The sequence below is a fragment of the Amblyraja radiata genome, chromosome 34 (assembly GCF_010909765.2).
Source record: "Amblyraja radiata isolate CabotCenter1 chromosome 34, sAmbRad1.1.pri, whole genome shotgun sequence".
In the NCBI taxonomy this organism is placed as follows: Eukaryota; Metazoa; Chordata; class Chondrichthyes; order Rajiformes; family Rajidae; genus Amblyraja; species Amblyraja radiata.
Genome location: NC_045989.1, coordinates 3,967,523 through 3,989,958, shown reverse-complemented (window position 1 = coordinate 3,989,958; position 22,436 = coordinate 3,967,523). Strand labels below are relative to the sequence as shown.

The 22,436-nt window shown below is 44.5% G+C and overlaps 2 protein-coding genes across 2 annotated transcripts in view; one reads left to right on the top strand and one right to left on the bottom strand.

Annotated features, from left to right (window-relative positions):
* The window catches only part of mrps11 (mitochondrial ribosomal protein S11), a 31,162-nt gene extending 25,528 nt beyond the window's left edge, over positions 1 to 5,634 (bottom strand). The window contains exon 1 of the mRNA XM_033050111.1: positions 5,507 to 5,634. Within this exon, the coding sequence (XP_032906002.1) occupies positions 5,507 to 5,610 (104 nt within the window). The 5' untranslated portion in view covers positions 5,611 to 5,634. The remainder of the gene's footprint in view (positions 1 to 5,506) is intronic.
* A 431-nt stretch (positions 5,635 to 6,065) lies between these two features.
* The window catches only part of mrpl46 (mitochondrial ribosomal protein L46), a 28,903-nt gene continuing 12,532 nt past the window's right edge, over positions 6,066 to 22,436 (top strand). The window contains exons 1-2 of the mRNA XM_033050092.1: positions 6,066 to 6,350; positions 21,988 to 22,186. Coding sequence (XP_032905983.1) covers positions 6,087 to 6,350; positions 21,988 to 22,186 — 463 coding nt within the window. The 5' untranslated portion in view covers positions 6,066 to 6,086. The remainder of the gene's footprint in view (positions 6,351 to 21,987; positions 22,187 to 22,436) is intronic.

Genomic DNA, 22,436 nt, shown 5'->3' with positions numbered 1-22,436 from the left:
GCACAAACATAAATAAAACTCCACACGAGAGATAAAAATGGAACTGAATTTCCATTAATATTTGTAACTCATGCGGGTGAACCGTGAGCATCTATCTGCAGAACACCTTATCACACTCATGAATACCAGATTTCACAGCCTCTGAAAACCAGATGTTTATGCTTATTTTCTTTTATATAGACTGAAAATTGCATTATTTTCGGAGATGTTGTTTTTTTGAATAAGGCATTTTTCCTGAAGCACCACGTAACAGGTTTAGGCAGGTGATAAAAATCTCATTACAAGAGTACAGGTCTCCATGGCCTGGAAAACATTTTTGCTGAGCAGTGATGAAAAAGACCAGTCAAACCGAGAGCAATAACCCACTGATGCTGAATATCTGAAGTAGCAAAATGGTGCAAATGCTCAGGTCAGGCCACATACAAGGTGAAAGAAATGAAAACAGAAATTGCCAAAACCAATCAACGGGTCATGCAGCATCTACAGAGAGCAAAAGTGTTCATAATTTAGGTTGGAAGACCCTTCACCAGAGCTGGGAAAGTAAATCGAAAATGCTGGAGTAACTCAGCGGGACAGGCAGCATCTCTGGAGAGAAGGAATGGGTGACGTTTTGGGTCAAGACCCTTCTTCAGACGTTGGATGCAATCTGTAGAGAAAACAGGGCGAGGGATGAATTAAGTCAGTTGTAGGGGTCCTCCAGTCAAGTGAGTTAATGGGGACAAAGCACGGATGATAGTAGACCAGGGACCTCCACAACATGTCCTCATGCAATCATGGTCCCATCCTATAACAGACACTTAATCTGTTTATCTAGCCACTGCTTTATCATTCAGCAACCTAAAACTAACTTGTTTTTCTATTACCCTGCACCAATAGAGGGATTAAACCTGAATGTTTCCAGCACTTTTAGTTTTTATTCTCATTTCCAGCATCTGAAGTTTTTTGATTTTCATTTGCTTGGAAGCGATGAGGCAGTGAAGTTCAACCTTGAATAGGCAATAGACAATAAGTGCAGGAGTAGGCCATTCGGCACTTCGAGCCAACCGCCATTCAATGTGATCATTGCTGATCATCCCTAATCAGTACCCCGTTCCTGCCTTCTCCCCATATCCCCTGACTCACCTATCTTTAAGAGCCCTATCTAGCTCTCTCTAGAAATTATCCAGAGAACCGGCCTCCACCGCCCTCTGAGGCAGAGAATTCCAGACTCACAACTCTCTATGTGAAAAAGTGTTTCCTTGTCTCCGTTCTAAACGGCTTACCCCTTATTCTTAAACTGTGGCCCGATTCTGGACTCCCCCAACATCAGGAACATGTTTCCTGCCTCCAGCATGTCCAAACCCTTAATAATCTTATATGTTTCAATAAGATGCCCTCTCATCCTTCCAAACCCCAGAGTATACAAGCCCAGCCGCACCATTCGAAATGAAGAAATGATCTCTGGTGGAATTTCTCTCTCTTTTGCTTTCGCCACTCTTGGTGCTGTTTCCCTTGATGCCTAGTGGTAAGATTCTGACCAAAACTCCGTTCTACAACCATACCCGTTTCCTTGGTGAATGTCTCTCCCACTAATTCCAAATCATCCCACAATAGGTCAACTCAAATTCCACCCCTCACAATTGGAACATATTTTGAACATGGACACAATTTGGAGAACACAGGTATATTCAAGCTATCCAGAAAAGCAAATCCCAATAGCCACAGCCTACTCTCCGCCACTCTCTACAGCAACTTCATTTCAAAACTACGTGATTCAGTTTAACTTTATTCTTTGCCACATTTGGCGCTGGAACAGGCAACTTTCTTTTCTTTCTTACATCAAAGATCGCAAACTCTATTGAGTCCTGTATTCCAATTCCCTCCTGACCTCTCTCCCTCTTCACTTTCCTCTAACCCAATTTCTAGTTCCGGTTCCACTTTGTGCTGTGTTTTCACCATCTCTTCTGATCTTCCCCTCTCTCAGTCTGAAGGATCAGTCCTCAACAGAGGCCTCAGTTTAACAAATTTTGTGCCGAATAAATCGTAGAATTTTTTTCCCATCGTCTCTGTGACCATTTCTTTGTCCAGGAGTTTTTATTCCAGACTTTCTCCCCTCTTTATAATTTCTGGTTGAATTTGACTTCTCCATCCAACCTCTTATCCTCTCTAAATCTATTCTCTGTTGAACACCTTGATCCTTCCACTGCTGTCACTTATTCTAATCAACCTTATTCTCAAATTACAGCACTCCACTCATTAAAAGCTAATCCTGATATCGTCAAATTATGCAATAAGTTGATGTGCTGTGATGAACCAACCCACCTAGACATATCCTCATACTATCATCCCACCACAAAATATCAGGCCATTTTCTTGCAGAGTCATGGACCTCCTCAGGAGGACTGTCCTCCACAGCCTCCAATTTTGCAACAACCCCATCCTGCACAGCTCACATTAACACTGCCCCAGATTGACAATGATTATCTGAGCAAATGCATTGTTTCACCCCGTTCTCTCCCCGCCCACTTATTTCTTCCTTACATTACTCCATCTTCTGATACCCTCCAACATTTTGAGTTTATTTCATTTCCCCAATCAACTCACTGTTACCATGGATACACAATCCCACTGCACCTCCGTCACACACCAGAGAGTTTGATGGCCATTTACTTCTTCCTTGAACAGCCACCCAACCATTTCCCAATTAACAATTTTTCATTAAGTCCAGCCAAAGACATAGTGATGGGACTTTGCATGTGGCCAAACTTCATCTATTTATTTGTGGGACATTCAGAATCTCAGGGCCCCAACCTTTTTTTCCAGTACATCAACAATTGCAGCGGTACTGCTTCCTGTGCCTCTGAAATGTCTTCTTTTCTCCCAAATTGCCACTTCCCCTCTACAATACTGAACAGAACCCTTGACTGCACCTTATGTATTTCCCTTACCACTGCTCTCAGTGTCTTTCCATCTGGAAAGAGCAAGAATAGAATTGCTCTGGTCCGCATCTTCAATCCCACTGGTCTCCATATTCATCAGATCATCCACCAGCTTCAATAATATAACATTACAGGACACATCTACCCCTCCCCTTTCAGCATCCTTTCTTTCATCACTCCCTATTCTGCTTTTCTGTCCCCAACTCATTGTCTTACGGCATTTTCCCATGTAACTGCAGGAGAAGCAAACACCGATCCTTTCAGACACAAAATGATGGAATAACCCAGTGGGCCAGACAGTATCTCAGGTAAAATGGATGTGATTTTTTGGGTCGGGACCCATCTTCAGACCCGAAACGTCACCTATCCGTCTTCTCCAGAGATGCTGCCTGACCCACTGGGTTACTCCAGCATGTGCCTATCTTTGGTATAAACCTGCATCAGCAGTTCCTTTTTATTACCTATCATTTCATATCTTCAGGTTCAAGAATAGCTTCTTCCTAACAACCATCAAGCTTTGAATACTGCACAACACTAACCTCAACTATGAACTTCTATAGATTGCTTTTGGTTGCATTGACTATGGGTTTTATTGCATTAATATTGTAGTTATGAATTTGTTGATCTTTTTTGTTTATTATATCTTATCTGTGTGTATTGCGTTTACGGGCCTGTTATGTTGCTTGAGAAGTAATTCATGGTTCTGTAATTGGTACATATGACAATTGAGCATCTTGCCTCCAGTGACCCAAAGCAGACACAGCATCAATTCAGTTGCACTCCTTCCAATCTAATATTCATTGTTCACAATGCAGTCAACTCTACACTGGAAAAATAAAATGCAGGAAGAGTGACTGCTTTGCGGAGTGTTCTTGCATCATTCGCAGAGACCTTGAGCTTCTTTTCCCACATGTGCCGTTCAACCTGCTGAGTAGAACATAGAACAGTACAGCACAAGAACAGGCCCTTCGGCCCACGTTGTCTGTACTGAACATGATGCCAAGACCATCACTTATCTAGTTTAGTTTAGAGATACAGCGCGGAAACAGGCCCTTCGAAACAGGCCAGACTGAGTCTGACCCGACCCGAAACGTCACCCATTCCTTCTCTCCAGAGATGCTGCCTGTCCAGCAGAGTTTAGTTTATAGGTATAGCGAGGAAACAAGCCCTTCGGCCCACTGAGTTCTCGCCGACCAGCGATCCCCACACATTAACACTATCTACACACACTAGGAACAAATTATAATCATACAAGGTAAACCAATTAACCTACAAAACTGTAAGTTTGGAGTGTGAGAGGAAACCGGAGATCCCGGAAAAAAACCCACGCAGGCTACGGGGAGAACGTACAAACTCTGTACAGACAGCACCCGTAGTCAGGATTGAATCCAGGTCTCCGGCGCTGCAAGGCAGCAACTCTACTGCTGTGCCACCATACCTAACTACCCATGACCCGTATCCCTGCATATCTATGAGCCTATCTAAAAGACTTTTAAATGCCGTCATATCTGCTTCAAACATCATCCCTAGCAGTGTGTTCTAGGCACTCCTCACCCTGCGTAAAAAAACTTGCCCCGTGCATTTCCTTTAAACTTTGCCCTTCTCAAAGCTATGACCTATAGTATTTGAATTTTCAATATTGGGAAAAAGGTTCTGACTGTCCACCTTATCATTGGCTCTCATAATGTTATATACTTTTATCAGATCTCCCTGCAACTTCCAGTGTTCCTGAGAAAATAATAAATGTCTGTCCAACCTCTCCCTGTAACTAATACTTTGATCGCCTTCCACACTCCAAAGACATACAAGTTTGTAGGTTAATTGGCTTTGGAAATTGTCCCTAGTGTGCAGGATAGTGCAAGTCGCCGTGGGCCTGTTCCTGCGCTGTATCTATAAACTAAAGAGTGGACACAAAAAGCTGGAGTAACCCAGTGGGTCAGACAGCATCTCTGGAGAAAGGGACTAGGTGATGGTTTGAGACCCTTCTTCAGACTGAGTCTCGCCCCAAAATGTCACCTATTCCCTTCTCTCCAGAGATGCTGCCTGACCCACTGAGTTACTCCAGCTTTATGTGTCTATCTTTGGTTTAAACCAGCATCTGCAGTTCTTTCCTACCTAACCTAAAGGGTGGTCGGTACATGGAACGAGCTGCCAGAGAAGGTCATTAAAGGCAGGTACTATAACAGCATTTAAAAGACTTCTATCCAGAGATGCTGCCTGACCTGGTGAATTACTCCAACGTTTTGTGTATGACCTCAATGTAAACCAGCATCTGCAGTTCCTTCCTACATATTTAGACAGGTACGTGGATAGGACTGGTTTAGAGGGATGTGGACAGGTAAGACTATAATCTTTGGGTAGATGGGTCAGCATGGGCAGTCTAAAGAAGGGTCTCGACCCGAAACGTCACCTATTCCTTTTTCTCCAGAGATGCTGCCTGACCCACTGAGTTACTCCAGCTTTGGTCAGCACGGGCGAGGTGGGCCGAAGGGCCTGTTGTTTCCTCGCTGTGTGACCCAGCACACCGGTCGCTGCCTGGAGTCTAACCCGTCTCCCCCTCACATGCCCCACCAGGCGCTGGCACTCACCGGCCGGCCGCGCTCGGGGAGAGGCCGAGGCTGAGGTTGAAGCCGCGGCCCCAGAGCAGCAGCAGCCGCCGCCGGACCGTCATCGCCACCGCCACCGCCTGCATCGTCCACACACAGATGCTGCCCGACCCGACCCGCTGTCCCCACCCCACCCCACCCGCCGCGCAGGGGGCGAGGCGGCCCAGGTGGACAACGTCCTCACAACTCTCCACCCATTCATCCTCAAGAATAAGGAAGTATATTTCATACATCCGTCTGCAATATTCTGTTCATATTCCTTCTCTATAATTTAGTAGATTTTAACGAATTTGTCTTAAAATTACTCTTCCCCCCCCCGGCAACACTTGGTCGCGCTTAGACTGCTCCAACTCAGCGGGAGTGGGCGAGGAACATGGTTTTAATCAGGAATATGAGAGGATTGGTGTGATCTGAGGGTTGGCGACCGCTATTACGCTGGATGTTATTTTATTCTAAGGGGTAGGACGCGGAGTGGTGCTGGTTGGGGCTGCTGTAGGGTTTTGTGGGTTGCACCCTCTCCCCCAACTCCCCCCACGCCCCACAGACGAGTGGTATCGCCAACATGGCGGCAGCGCTGCGCCGGTTGCCCGCGCTCGGAGTGTCCGTGTCCGGAGTGTCCGTGTCCGTGTCCGCCGGCCGGGGAGTGTCCGTGTCCGCAGGCCCCGCGGCCCGGGCTTTACTCCAGCCCGAGGGCAGCCGTGGCCCGGGGCCGGCGGTGGCGGGGAGCGGCTGGCAGCTGTGCGGCGCCGTGTGTCTGCAGCGAGCGGCCGTGGTGTCGCGGCAGCGCAACGGCATGGAGAGCGCGTTCACGCGGCTGCTGGAGCAGGTGGGAGCGGGGGCGCGCCTGCTGCATCACTGGGGGGGGGGGGGGGGTCACACTGATGCCATCCATCAGAACAAAACTCCACAGACACAAAATGTTGGCGTAACTCAGCGGGACAGGCAGTGGGACTCTCAGTCTGAAGAAGGGTCACCCATTCCTTCTCTCCAGAGATGCTGATGCCTGGGTCGCTGAGTTACTCCAGCATTTTGTGTCCATCTTCGGTTTAAACCAGCCTCTGCAGTTCCTTCCTACACAGAACAAAACAACAAAACTACTCGTTAGTTTCACTCGTTATCACGCTCTCCTCAGCCGACAATAGATCATTGTGGGCTCCACATTTCCTTGACCATCTTTGATTTGTCCTCCGACATACCTTTCATTCATTTGTTCAGTATACTATTTCATACGTTTAGTTTCCCTCTCCACAGACTCTCAGTCAGAAGAAGGGGTTTGACCTGAAATATCGCCTACTCCTTTTTCCAGAGATCTCAGTACTGTCACGTGTACTGACCTACAGTGAAAAGCAGATAGTACAGAGGTGCAGATGCTGCCTGACCTGCTGAGTTACTCCAGATTTTTGTGTCTACAGTTTAATTTACTAACAAGTTCTTCAAAGGTCAGCATTGGTTTCTCACCCCTGACTATACTCAAAGACGTGGGGGTGAGCTACCTCTTGAACTGCTACGGTCCTTCATACTCCCAAGGCCATTATTCCCATGGCCATTGGGGATGGATTTCCAAGACACCAACCCAAAGACCTTGGCATGGCAATAGGTTTTCATGTCGGTGTGGTGTGGCTTGGAGAGGAACCATAGTACATTCCCATGTCCCTGTCTCTCTTCTCATTTTTGGTATGAGAGAGTTTTGGAATATTCTGGGTCAGTAGTAGTCGTAGAGCTATACAACATGGGAACTGGCCATTCTGTCCAGCTATATTCTGTATATACGTATATATATGTATTTATAGCATGCAGCTATTATTCTGCACTATTTATTTTGTCTCGCAATATCCGGTGTACTCATGTGTGGTATGATTGCCTTGATAGCATTCAAAACATTTTTTTTATTGTATTTCCGTACATATGACAACAGTAAATCTATATATGCTAACCAAGTTGTCTTTTGTGTATGTAAACACAAAGAAACTGCAGGTGGTGGTTTACAAAAAAACACACAAAGTGCTGGAGTAACTCAGCAGGGTCAGGTAGCATCCCTGAAGAATATGTGAAAAGAAAGAGATTAGTTAAAACAAATGTAGGTCCCTTGCAGTCAGAAACAGGTGAGTTGATCATGGGGAACAAGGATATGGCGGACCAATTGAATAACTACTTTGGTTCCGTCTTCACTAAGGAAGACATAAATAATCTGCCGGAAATAGCAGGGGACCGCGGGTCAAAGGAGTTGGAGGAATTGAGTGAAATCCAGGTTAGCCGGGAAGTGGTGTTGGGTAAATTAAATGGATTAAAGGCCGATAAATCCCCAGGGCCAGATAGGCTGCATCCCAGAGTACTTAAGGAAGTAGCTCCAGAAATAGTGGATGCATTAGTAATAATCTTTCAAAACTCTTTAGATTCTGGAGTAGTTCCTGAGGATTGGCGGGTAGCAAACGTAACCCCACTTTTTAAGAAGGGAGGGAGAGAGAAAACAGGGAATTACAGACCAGTTAGTCTAACATCGGTAGTGGGGAAACTGCTAGAGTCAGTTATTAAAGATGGGATAGCAGCACATTTGGAAAGTGGTGAAATCATTGGACAAAGTCAGCATGGATTTACAAAAGGTAAATCATGTCTGACGAATCTTATAGAATTCTTCGAGGATGTAACTAGTAGCGTGGATAGGGGAGAACCAGTGGATGTGGTGTATCTGGACTTCCAGAAGGCTTTCGACAAGGTCCCACATAAGAGATTAGTTTACAAACTTAAAGCACACGGCATTGGGGGTTCAGTATTGATGTGGATAGAGAACTGGCTGGCAAACAGGAAGCAAAGAGTAGGAGTAAACGGGTCCTTTTCACAATGGCAGGCAGTGACTAGTGGGGTACCGCAAGGCTCAGTGCTGGGACCCCAGCTATTTACAATATATATTAATGATCTGGATGAGGGAATTGAAGGCAATATCTCCAAGTTTGCGGATGACACTAAGCTGGGGGGCAGTGTTAGCTGTGAGGAGGATGCTAGGAGACTGCAAGGTGACTTGGATAGGCTGGGTGAGTGGGCAAATGTTTGGCAGATGCAGTATAATGTGGATAAATGTGAGGTTATCCATTTTGGTGGCAAAAACAGGAAAGCAGACTATTATCTAAATGGTGGCCGACTAGGAAAAGGGGAGATGCAGCGAGACCTGGGTGTCATGGTACACCAGTCATTGAAAGTGGGCATGCAGGTGCAGCAGGCAGTGAAGAAAGCGAATGGTATGTTAGCTTTCATAGCAAAAGGATTTGAGTATAGGAGCAGGGAGGTTCTACTGCAGTTGTACAGGGTCTTGGTGAGACCACACCTGGAGTATTGCGTACAGTTTTGGTCTCCAAATCTGAGGAAGGACATTATTGCCATAGAGGGAGTGCAGAGAAGGTTCACCAGACTGATTTCTGGGATGTCAGGACTGTCTTATGAAGAAAGACTGGATAGACTTGGTTTATACTCTCTAGAATTTAGGAGATTGAGAGGGGATCTTATAGAAACTTACAAAATTCTTAAGGGGTTGGACAGGCTAGATGCAGGAAGATTGCTCCCGATGTTGGCGAAGTCCAGGACAAGGGGTCACAGCTTAAGGATAAGGGGGAAATCCTTTAAAACCGAGATGAGAAGAACTTTTTTCACACAGAGAGTGGTGAATCTCTGGAACTCCCTGCCGCAGAGGGTAGTCGAGGCCAGTTCATTGGCTATATTTAAGAGGGAGTTAGATGTGGCCCTTGTGGCTAAGGGGATCAGAGGGTATGGAGAGAAGGCAGGTACGGGATACTGAGTTGGATGATCAGCCATGATCATATTGAATGGCGGTGCAGGCTCGAAGGGCCGAATGGCCTACTCCTGCACCTAATTTCTATGTTTCTATGTTTCTATGAACATGAATAGGTGACATTTTGAGTGTGACATTTTGAGTTGAGACCCTTATTCATCTATTGATGTTAGAAAATAGGCAATAGGGGGGTTGCACGTAATGTCACTGGGTCATAGGGCGACGCACGGAGCCGCTCAATCCATCTGGAGGACATCCGTAACTTCCGGTATATGTTATTAATGCTAGAAACGCGTACTTTCCTACCTGTTAAAAACCGCCAAAATGTTGAATCTTTGTGCTGAAAAAAATTGTGGAAGTTAGGGTAAGTGTGAGAGACATGGCACTAACTTTAGAATTCCAAAAGTGAAGTGAAATGAAGGTAAAGAGAAGCGAAAGCTGAAGGGACAACAGCAGCTAAAGTGCTTGGTAAACATTGGCTGTGCAGATATCGGAATTGAAAATATTGGGAATTATTGCGTTTGCTCACTACATTTCATCAACAGTAAGGCATTATTTGTGTTTTTTTCTTGATTCCTTTGGTATCTAAAAAGTCTCAGAAGTGATAAATCTGGCTGTAAATTTTTCTTCAGATGCGTTTTCATTTTGTATGTAAAAACCCACTTGAGAACCATGGGCGATTAAAAAAATTTACAGCCAGATTTATCACTTCAGAAACTTTTTAGATTCCAAAGGAATCAAGAAAAAACACAAATAATGCCTTAGTTGATGAAATGCAGTTAGCAAACGGCCAATGTTCGCTAAGCACTCTGTCTGTTGTTGCCCCTTCAGCTCTCGCTTCTATCTACCGTCATTACTCCGCACTTTTGGAATTGTGAAGTATTCCCAAAGCGTGTGAGACATTATCCTGATTTCCATAATTATTTACAGCGCAAAAATTGACAATTTCAGCGGGTTTTAATGGGCCCGCTACGCTGGAAACAATGGTAAGTGCTTACCTGCAGTACATCGCGTGTACTCCACTTGGAGTAGCGTAGCAACAGTACGGGTCATGGGTCGTGACCCGACTGCCGTGAAACCTCCCTATAGGTGCGGGAGTAGGCAATTTGGCCCTTCAAGCCAGCACCGCCATTCAATGCGATCGTGTCTGATCATCCACAAACAGTACTCCGTTCCTGCCTTCTCCCCATATCCCCTAACTCCACTATCTTTAAGAGCCCCGTCTAGCTCTTGAAAGTATCTTGAGAACCGGCCTCCACCACTCTCGGAGCAGAGAATTCCACAGACTCACAACTCTCTGCGTGAGAAAGTGTTTCCTCATCTTCGCTCTAAATGGCTTACCCTTTATTCTTAAACTGTGGCCCCTTGTTCTGGACTCCCTCAACACCGGAAACATGTTTCCTGCCTCTAGCGTGTCCAAACCCTTACTAATCATATAAACCCACTGACTCCCATGGCTATCTGGACACACTTCTTCCCACCCTGCTTCCTGTAAGGAATCCATCCCCTACTCCCAATTCCTCCGTCTACACTGCATCTGCTCCCAGGATGAGGCGTTCCACACCAGGGCATCTGAAATGTCCTCATTCTTCAGGGAACGGGTGTTCCCCTCCCCCACCATAGATGAGGCTCGCACCAGGGTCTCTTCCATACCCCGTAACACTGCGCTCTCTCCCCATCCCCCCAATCGCAACAAGGGCAGAGTCCCCCTAGTCCTCACCTTTCACCCCACTAGCCGTCACATACAACAAGTAATCCTCCGTCAGTTTCGCCACCTCCAACGTGACCCCATCACTCGTCACATCTTCCCTTCTCCCCCCATGTCTGCTTTCCGCAAAGACCGCTCCCTCCGTAACTCCCTTGTCAATTCTTCCCTTCCCTCCCGTACCATCCCCTCCCCGGGCACTTTCCCTTGCAACCGCAGGAGATGCTACACTTGTCGCTTTACTTCCCCCCTCGACTCCATTCAAGAACCCAAGCAGTCGTTCCAGGTGCGACAGAGGTTCACCTGCATCTTCTCCAACCTCATCTATTGCATCCGCTGCTCTAGATGTCAGCTGATCTACATCGGTGAGACCAAGCTTAGGCTTGGCGATCGTTTCGCCGAAAACCCGCTCGGTCTGCATTAATCAACCCGACTCAGCACTTCAACTCCCCCTCCCATTCCGTATCCGACCTCTCTGTCCTGGGTCTCCTCCATGGCCAGAGCGAGCACCACCGGAAATTGGAGGAACAGCACCTCATATTCCGCTTGGGAAGTCTGTATCCTGGTGGCATGAACATTGAATTCTACCAATTTTGTTAGCCCTTGCTGTCTCCTCCCCTTCCTATCTCTCCCTCGGCCCTCGGGCTCCTACTCCTTTTTCCTTTGTCCTCCCCGCCCCCACCCCCCATCAGTCTGACGAAGGGTTTCGGCCCGAAACGTTGCCTATTTCCTTCGCTCCATAGATGCTGCTGCACCCGCTGAGTTTCTCCAGCATTTTTGTGTACCTTACTAATCTTATATGTTTCAATAAGATCCCTTCTCATCCTAAATTCCAGGAGTATACAAGCCCAGCTGCTCCATTCTCTCAGCATATGACAGTCCCGCCATCCTGGGAATTAACCATGTGAACCTACGCTGCACTCCCTCAATAGCAAGAATGTCCTTCCTCAAATTTGGAAATCAAAACTGCACACAATACTCCAGGTGTGGTCTAACTGGGTCCCTGTACAACTGCAGGAGGACTTATTTGCTCCTATACTCAAATCCTCTTGTTATGAAGGCCAACATGCCATTCGCTTTCTTCGCAGCCTGCTGTACCTGCATGCTTACTTTCATCGACTGCTGAACAAGGACCCCCAGATCCCGTTGTACTTCCCCTTTTCCCAACTTGACATCATTTAGATAATAATCTGCCTTCCTGTTTTTGCTATCAAAGTGGTCAAACCTCACACTTATCCACATTAAACTGCATCTGCCCACTCACCCAACCTGTCCAATGTCACCCTGCATTCTCATAGTATCCTCCTCACAGTTCACACTGCCACCCAGCTTTGTGTCATCTGCAAATTTGCTAATGTTACTTTGAATCCCTTCTTCTAAATCATTGATGTATATAGCTGCGGTCCCAGCCCCGAGCCTTGCGGTACCCCACTAGTCACTGCCTGCCATTCTGAAAGGGACCCGTTAATCCCTACTCTTTGTTTCCTGTCTGCCAACCAATTTTCTATCCATGTCAGCACTCTACCCCTAATACCATGTGCCCTAATTTTGCCCATTAATCTCCTACATGGGACCTTATCAAAAGCTTTCTGTAAGTCCAGGTACACTACATCCACTGGCTCTCCCTTGTCCATTTTCCTAGTTACATCCTCAAAAAATTCCAGAAGATTAGTCAAGCATGATTTCCACTTTGTAAATCCATGCTGACTCGGACCGATCCTGTTACTGCTATCCAAATGTGCGGCTATTTCATCTGTTATGATTGGCTCCAGCATCTTCCGCACCACCGACTTCAGGCTAACTAGTCTATAATTCCCTGTTTTCTCTCTCCCGCCTTTCTTAAAAAGTGGGATAACATTAGCTATCCTCCAATCCACAGGAACTGATCCTGAATCTATAGAACATTGGAAAATGATCACCAATGCGTCCACAATTTCTAGAGCCACTTCCTTAAGTACCCTGGAATGCAGACCATCAGGCCCTGGGGATTTATCAGCCTTCAGTCCCATCAGTCTACCCAACACCATTTCCTGCCTAATGTGGATTTCCTTCAATTCCTCCGTCACCCCAGATCCTCTGGCCACTAGTACATCAGGAAGAGTGTTTGTGTCCTCCTTAGTGGATGGATCCAAAGTATCTGTTCAACTCATCTGCCATTTCCTTGTTCTCCATAATAAATCCACCTTTTTTGGTCTTCATGGGTCCAACTTTGGTCTTAACTAATTTTTCCCTCTTCACATACCTAAAGAAGGTTTTACTATCCTTCTTTATGTTATTGGCTAGCTTACCTTCGTACCTCATCTTTTCTCCCAGTATTGCCTTAGTTATCTTCTGTTGCTCTTTAAACATTACCCAATCCTCTGGCTTCCCGCTCATCTTTGCTATGTTCTACTTCTCTTTTATTTTTATACTGTCCCTGACTTCCCTTGTCAGCCACGGTCGCCCCTTACTCCCGTTGGAAACTCAGTGGGTCAAGAAATGCTACTTGACCCACTGAGTTACTCCAACACTTTGTTGTCATTTGTGGATTTTGTAGATGGTACACATTGCTTTTGTAGTGTGCTGTTGATTCAGGGTGTTTTATGGCATTAGAACCAATTTTGCAGCTTTGACCTGAATACAGTCGTACAGCATAGAATCAGACTCTTTGGTCTATCTATCTACACTAATCCCATTTTCATTAATTGATGGCTGATCTTCTCTGCCGTAGCGTTTCATATGCATTTCTAATACTTGAGCTACTTGACATTTTTTGGAGCTGCATTTGCTTAACATAAGAGCATAAGAGAATAAAGTTGGGATCAAAAATTAGATAAGTACTGATCTCTTTGATTAGCAAAACTTCCAAGTTGTATGGCATATTTTTGCTTCTTACGTTTTGTGCTCTTATTAGAATCAGTAAACGAAGGAAGTTTTCAGGGGCATTTAATTGGAATTTCAATTTAGTTTGTTTGAGTTTAGTTTCTTATCATATGTACCGACTGAGGTACAGGGAAAAGCTTTTGTTGCATGCTAACCAGTTAGCGGTAAATTAATCCATGATTACAATCGAGCCATTCACTGTGTACAGATAGATGATAAAGGGAATAACGTGAATAATGTTTAGTGCAAGGTAAAGTCCGATCAAAGATAGTCCCAAGAGTGTAGATAGCTCAAGGAAAGAGGTAGGAAGGAATTAGAGTTTGGGTCTTGGTAATTGAAGATATAGCTGCTAACTTTATTATACTTAAATTTATGGGTCAGTAAAGGACCAAATTAGAATACGACAGTGAATTATACAGCAGGGTTAGATTTTAGTGAAGCCTTGGAAACATTTGAGGTGAGTTATTTATTTGTTTTGAAGCATGTCATTTATTTAGATTGCGTTTGATGAAATTTGTCACCTGCCCTGAAGCATTCAGTGGCCATGTGCATATACTCTTTTATATTCTGTGGGTATATGTCCTAAGGAAACTATGGTGGATCTGAAAGAAAACTGTCACTTGCTTAAAAAATTTCAGCAAGTATGAGCAGATGCCTGAGGGAGAAAATGTATCTTTTGTCAACACTGAAAATTGTTTTAAGCAAGTTCAAGTAGAATAAAGGGGAAGTCAAAGGAAAAATACAAAAGGTCTTTGGTAGAATGTACAGCAGATGAAGTTGAGTGATTGAAGAGATAACGGTGCAGCAAAGAAGGTAAAGATGGTAAATGAAGGCATCAAGTGTTTATTGCCATAGGTACAAGTATAGTGAGGTACAGGTACAATGAAAATCTTGCCTCCAGCAGCATCGCAAGCACATAGACTCAGACAAAACAAACACATTTGTAAACAAATTATACAAGACAGTGAAGAGAAAAAGACTGCAACAATACACAGTAGAAAACAGGTCCATTGTAGTGCAAGAGGTGGTCTGTTGTGTTCTGTTACCAAGTAGGATTATGGTTGTGCAGGTCAGTTCAAGAATCTGACTTCCGACACATTTTGTCTGCTCCACAACTCTCAAGGTATGCCTACTTTGATGATGTTCTCCTCTCTCTGACGGAAGTTCTGTGAGACCAACTCTCACTGCTCCCGCTCTGTGATTTCTACTGCTCTACGACCATGTTTTAACCCAGACTTGTTACCCCTCTGCTCCCTCCACAATGAGTTCCCAGCCCAGCATGACATGGAACTTTTCTCCTTCGCCTCTGCATCCGTCTCATTATCACCTCTTCCCCAACTAACAATAGGCCATTATGGGCTTCACCCTTCCTTGGTCATCTGTTGCCGGCAAACAAATCTAATTTGTTCTGGCCTTTTCCTACCTCCAGTTCCATCCACTCTACTTTCAGTCTGAAGAAGGGTCCTGACCCAAAACGTCACCCATCCATTTTCTCCAGAGATGCTGCCTGACCCGCAGAGTTACAGCAGCATTTTGTGTCTATCTGTAAACCAATGTGTGCCGTTCCTTCCTACACAATTATATGTAGGCAATTCTTGGAATGTATGCGGGATAGTTATCTAAATCAACATGTAGAGGAACCAACGAGAGAGCAGGCTATTTTAGACTGGGTATTGAGTAATGAGGAAGGGTTAGTTAGCAGTCTTGTTGTACGTGCCCCCTTGGGCAAGAGTGACCATAATATGGTTGAGTTCTTCATTAGGATGGAGAGTGACATTGTTAATTCAGAAACAATGGTTCTGAACTTAAAGAAAGGTAACTTTGAGGGTATGAGACGTGAATTGGCCAAGATTGACTGGCAATTAATTCTAAAAGGGTTGAGCGTGGATATGCAATGGAAGACATTTAAAGACTGCATGGATGAACTACAAAAATTGTTCATCCCAGTTTGGCAAAAGAATAAATCAGGGAAGGTAGTACATCCGTGGATAACAAGGGAAATCAGGGATAGTATCAAAGCGAAGAATGATACGTACAAATTAGCCAGAAAAAGCAGCGTACCGGAGGACTGGGAGAAATTCAGAGACCAGCAGAGGAGGACAAAGGGCTTAATTAGGAAAGGAAAAATAGATTATGAAAGAAAACTGGCAGGGAACATAAAAACTGACTGCAAAAGTTTTTATAGATATGTGAAAAGAAAGAGATTAGTTAAAACAAATGTAGGTCCCTTGCAGTCAGAAACAGGTGAGTTGATCATGGGGAACAAGGATATGGCGGACCAATTGAATAACTACTTTGGTTCCGTCTTCACTAAGGAAGACATAAATAATCTGCCGGAAATAGCAGGGGACTGCGGGTCAAAGGAGTTGGAGGAATTGAGTGAAATCCAGGTTAGCCGGGAAGTGGTGTTGGGTAAATTGAATGGATTAAAGGCCGATAAATCCCCAGGGCCAGATAGGCTGCATCCCAGAGTACTTAAGGAAGTAGCTCCAGAAATAGTGGATGCATTAGTAATAATCTTTCAAAACTCTTTAGATTCTGGAGTAGTTCCTGAGGATTGGCGGGTAGCAAACGTAACCCCACTTTTTAAGAAGGGAGGGAGAGAGAAAATGGGGAATTACAGACCAGTTAGTCTAACATCGGTAGTGGGGAAACTGCTAGAGTCAGTTATTAAAGATGGGATAGCAGCACATTTGGAAAGTGGTGAAATAATTGGACAAAGTCAGCATGGATTTACAAAAGGTAAATCATGTCTGACGAATCTTATAGAATTTTTCGAGGATGTAACTAGTAGCGTGGATAGGGGAGAACCAGTGGATGTGGTGTATCTGGACTTCCAGAAGGCTTTCGACAAGGTCCCACATAAGAGATTAGAAACATAGAAACATAGAAATTAGGTGCAGGAGTAGGCCATTCGGCCCTTCGAGCCTGCACCGCCATTCAATATGATCATGGCTGATCATCCAACTCAGTATCCCGTACCTGCCTTCTCTCCATACCCTCTGATCCCCTTAGCCACAAGGGCCACATCTAACTCCCAGTATATTAGTATACAAACTTAAAGCACACGGCATTGGGGGTTCAGTATTGATGTGGATAGAGAACTGTCTGGCAAACAGGAAGTAAAGAGTAGGAGTAAACGGATCCTTTTCACAATGGCAGGCAGTGACTAGTGGGGTACCGCAAGGCTCAGTGCTGGGACCCCAGCTATTTACAATATATATTAATGATCTGGATGAGGGAATTGAAGGCAATATCTCCAAGTTTGCTGATGACACTAAGCTGGGGGGCAGTGTTAGCTGTGAGGAGGATGCTAGGAGACTGCAAGGTGACTTGGATAGGCTGGGTGAGTGGGCAAATGTTTGGCAGATGCAGTATAATGTGGATAAATGTGAGGTTATCCATTTTGGTGGCAAAAACAGGAAAGCAGACTATTATCTAAATGGTGGCCGACTAGGAAAAGGGGAGATGCAGCGAGACCTGGGTGTCATGGTACACCAGTCATTGAAAGTAGGCATGCAGGTGCAGCAGGCAGTGAAGAAAGCGAATGGTATGTTAGCTTTCATAGCAAAAGGATTTGAGTATAGGAGCAGGGAGGTTCTACTGCAGTTGTACAGGGTCTTGGTGAGACCACACCTGGAGTATTGCGTACAGTTTTGGTCTCCAAATCTGAGGAAGGACATTATTGCCATAGAGGGAGTGCAGAGAAGGTTCACCAGACTGATTTCTGGGATGTCAGGACTGTCTTATGAAGAAAGACTGGATAGACTTGGTTTATACTCTCTAGAATTTAGGAGATTGAGAGGGGATCTTATAGAAACTTATAAAATTCTTAAGGGGTTGGACAGGCTAGATGCAGGAAGATTGCTCCCGATGTTGGGGAAGTCCAGGACAAGGGGTCACAGCTTAAGGATAAGGGGGAAATCCTTTAAAACTGAGATGAGAAGAACTTTTTTCACACAGAGAGTGGTGAATCTCTGGAACTCTCTGCCACAGAGGGTAGTCGAGGCCAGTTCATTGGCTATATTTAAGGGGGAGTTAGATGTGGCCCTTGTGGCTAAGGGGATCAGAGGGTATGGAGAGAAGGCAGGTACGGGATACTGAGTTGGATGATCAGCCATGATCATATTGAATGGCGGTGCAGGCTCGAAGGGCCGAATGGCCTACTCCTGCACCTAATTTCTATGTTTCTATGTGAACTTCAAACCTGTACCAGCTCAATGGTAGCTCTGAGAAGAGGGCATGGCTCAGATGGTGGTGACCCTTGATGGTAAATGGCATCATCTTGAGGCAACGCCTCATGTATAGGCTTTCCGATGCTGCAGTTCAGTTCTATTACTTATACAATGATAATCCCTTACTCTGTTTTTGCAGACAATCAGCAATAACGGACACCATTCCCCCCTCTCCCCCCCCTCCTGACGGTGAAGGTTGGTTGGTCCGTCTACTATAACCACAATCCATTCAAAATAGATCCGTTAAAACAAATGTTTACTGTAGTTGAGGCATGTACCATAACAACATTTAAAAGAAAGGGTGGCACATTGGCGCAGCAGTAGAGTTGCGGCCTTACAGCGCCAGAGACCCGGGTTAGATCCTGACTATGAGTACTGTCTGTATGAAGTATGTACATTCTCCTTGAGACCACCGAGATTTTCTCGGGGTGCTCCGCTTTCCTCCCACATTCCAAAGATGTGCAGGTTTGCTGGTTAATTGGCTTCTGTGAGTTGTCTCTAGTGTATGGGTAGTCGGTGCGGACGTGGGGAGCCGAATGGCCTGATTCACTCTGCATCGCTAATAGAATCTAAAGTTGGACAGGTACATGGATAGGAAAGGTTTAGAGGGATATGGGTCAAATGGGCGAGTTGGGCCTAAGTGCCTGATTCCAGGCTGTATGATGACTGTTGGATCTAATAGAAATGGCTTTTGAATTGAGTAGCGTAAGGTGAGAAAAGAGTGGGAATATAGGAACAAATGCTGCAGTTATTCTCTATCTTAACCTGATACATTTATCAGTTGATCTGGTATTCCCGCAACTATCTGATTATCTAAAACTGCTAATCTTATCTTATAATATATGTATTATATATGTATTATAATACAATGGCCTGTTTCCTTTAGCAGCATTACTTTTTTGCATATCTTTCATTCATTGTTCTTTATCTCTCCACATCACTGTCTGTACCTCTCGTTTCCCTTATCCTTAACCAGTCAGAAGAAACGTCCCATTCCTTCGCTCCAGCGATGCTGCCTGAGTTACTCCAGCTTTTTGTGTCTACCTTATTTTGCAAAGATTGGTGCATTTTCTACACTGCAACAATGGAGCAGTTACTTTGGATGTTTTCATTTTTTGGAAAGACCCGAGGTTAAGTAATAAGCAATATAAATGCAAGATCTTTTGTTTTATGCATATCTTTCAATCTAATACTATATCATGTAAAAAATTTTGACAGGATGGTCTCTTTTCATAACCCTGGTTGTGAAATGAATATTTAAAACAATATTTAATTAATAATCAAGCTGCAGGGTAGTCTTATTGTGAGATCAAAATTCCTGCTTTCTTTCCGGTAATGTGTAAATAATGTAAGATATAAATAATAACAGTCACAAAAAACATTTACAAAGAGTATAAATCCCCACTGGGTACTGTTACTATATAATGGTATATTATCCTGTGGTGAAAAATATTCATGAGCCCTAGAGTCACTGGCATGTAGTGAAGTGATCAAAGCATAACCAATGGAATATAAAAGTTTACTGATTGGCCATGGCTCAAGATTATCAAACATCTAAAATTAAATTTTACCGTGTATGCTACCAGGCCACTGTATGTGATGCATCCCGACTTGTATTGAAGAAATAAAGAACCAGCAAAAAAAACATGAAATGCTGGGAGAACTTAGCTGATCAGACAGCACCCCTGTAGGACATGCGGCGGCACAGTGGTGCAGCGGTAGAGTTGCTGCCATACAGCGCCAGAGACCTGGGTTACATCCTGACCACGGGTGCTGTCTGCATAGGGTCTGTATGTTCTCCCTATGACCTGCGTTGGTTTTTTCTGGGTGCTCCGGCTTCCTCCCACACTCCAAAGGCATCCAGGTTAGTAGGTTAATTGTTTTGTAAAATTGTAAGTTGTTCCTAGTATGTGTCAGATAGTGTTAGTATGCAGGGATTGCTGGTTGGCCGAAAGGCCGGTTTCCACACTGTATCTCTAAACTAATCATGGATAGGTGATGATGATTCGGGTCAAGATCTAAGGTTACCTATCCAGTCTGAAGAAGGGTTCCAACCTGAAACATCCCCTATCTATGTTCTCCAAAGATGTTGCCTGACCCACTAAGTTACACCAACACTTTGTCCCTGTCTGTATTAGTTATTTGATGATCTCTTAAATAGAAATCCAGACGCTGTTATTGACATCTGCAACTTCAGTCCGAGAGGAGTAAAAAAATAATTAATTGGTGGTACTTGTGTACCCTGTAATCTCTGAAATGTGCATGTCTATAAAATATCAAATTATGTTAAGATAGGTTGCCGTCAAACAGCTTGCAAATCAATAATCAAAGTGGTACACATATGATGAATGGGCATGGGGGAGGGCAACTGGTATGTGTGACACCACCCAGCATGTCACTTTAATCAGAGTAGATTCATTATTTGATCTCTTAAATGACAGTGGCTGGAAATATGAAAACCTTGCAGATTGTATCTCGAGATTAAATCTGCATGCGGTGAACATAGAACGGTACAGCACAGGAACCCACAATGTCTGTGCCAAACGTGACGCCAAGACAAACTCGTATCTGCCTGCACATAATCCATATCCCTCCATTCTCTGCACTGGCATGTGCCCATCCAGAAGCAAAGATCCTATAACGGTGCAAGATAGATCACTCCTGCTCAATGCAATGGGCTGACGTGTAGTACGCAACAGAATGGAACGTGGGCCTTTTTTTCATCCATTTCCGTGACCCGACCCGACTCGCAGTGTAATCAACATTGCGGGGGAACAGTTTGTGTTAATAAATTAAAATTCTGAAAATGAGGAGAAGATCTTTACCAAATAACTTTTATTTTTGCGAGGATGTTTCCATAACCGGCTTCCGTCTCTGCACTAGTTATCTTTGTTCCGCTATGGGGCCGTAAATTACCCATGAATCTGCCCATGACCGTACTACGTCTTTTTCGTCGAGTGATCTATCTTGCTTGCTATAGGATCTTTGTAAAGAAGTGTCTTAAATACCACGATTGTATCTCATCTCCACCACCAACCCTGACAGCGCGTTCCAGGTACTCACTACCCACATTTTTTAAAAAGCCAATCTGTCTTACACATCTCCTTTAAACTTTGCCCCATCTCACCTTAAAGATGTGCCCTCTAATATTTGATATTTGAGTCTGGCTGAAATCTTTTAAATGAGGCAATTGGCAGCTTTGGATATAGCAATCTTTCTTGAAAAGATACTGCACACTAACGCATCATTTGCACCTTGAATCAGTCTATTTTTCTCCGTTTTATTTTGCTTGCGGTGAAATTCTAGATCTGGAGGCTGCACTTAAAATGCCTTCGGGTCGGTGAATGGTAGAATTTTGGGGAAGTTTAGTTCAGAGATACAGAGTGGAAACAGGCTGCTCAGCCCACTGAGTCCACGCCGACCAGTGATCCCCATACACCAACACTATCCTACACACTGGGGACAATTTACTGAAGCCAATTAAGCTACAAACCTGCACATCTTTGGAGTGTGGCAGGAAACTGGAGCAGCAGGAGTAAACCCACACAGTCACAGGGAGAATGTGCACACCCCATACACACAGCACCCGAGGTCAGGATGTGAGGCAGCAACTCTACCACTGCTGAAGTTGATAGATAAGTGAGGAGAATAAAATGGGATTTGTGTTGATCTAATGTAAATGGGTGCTTGATGACTTCTGGATGGGCACATGCATGTGCAGGGAATAGAGGGATATGGATAAAGTCAATGGATGCTTGATGGTCAATATAGATTTGCTGGGCTGGGGATCTTGTTTCTGAGTGTATGACTCTGATGCTATGGTACATTCAATTCATTTCCAGCTTCCTAAAATGCAATTGATCTTGCTCACATTTTACAGATGGAACTGGAGAAAAGTCTCTATGCTGATCATGAGCTACGAGTCTTTGAAGCCGAAGAAAGAATTCGTCGGAGGCAGGCAAATAATTATGATTCTGATGAAGAGGAGGATGCTGGCCAAGACATTGTGACCAGCCAAGATCTGGAGGATATGTGGGAACAGAAACTCAGGCAGTTCAAACCTGCTGCTAGAGTGCAAGGTCTGTGTCTTTTCCTGATTTGTATTGTTTAAAAAAACTTTAAAACACACCACAAAGATTGGGCAGGGCAATCAAGACTTTATTTAAGAGCATCAAATACAGCAAAGATTCATCTGCTCCTTATATACATAATCTCCCTTTAATGTGTTGTTTTCTGTTGCAGGCACTCAAGCGTTTTTTCCTTCTTCAGAATGCTCTTATAATAATTACAAAATCATGCACCTCCGAAAGACACAGATCAACAAACACA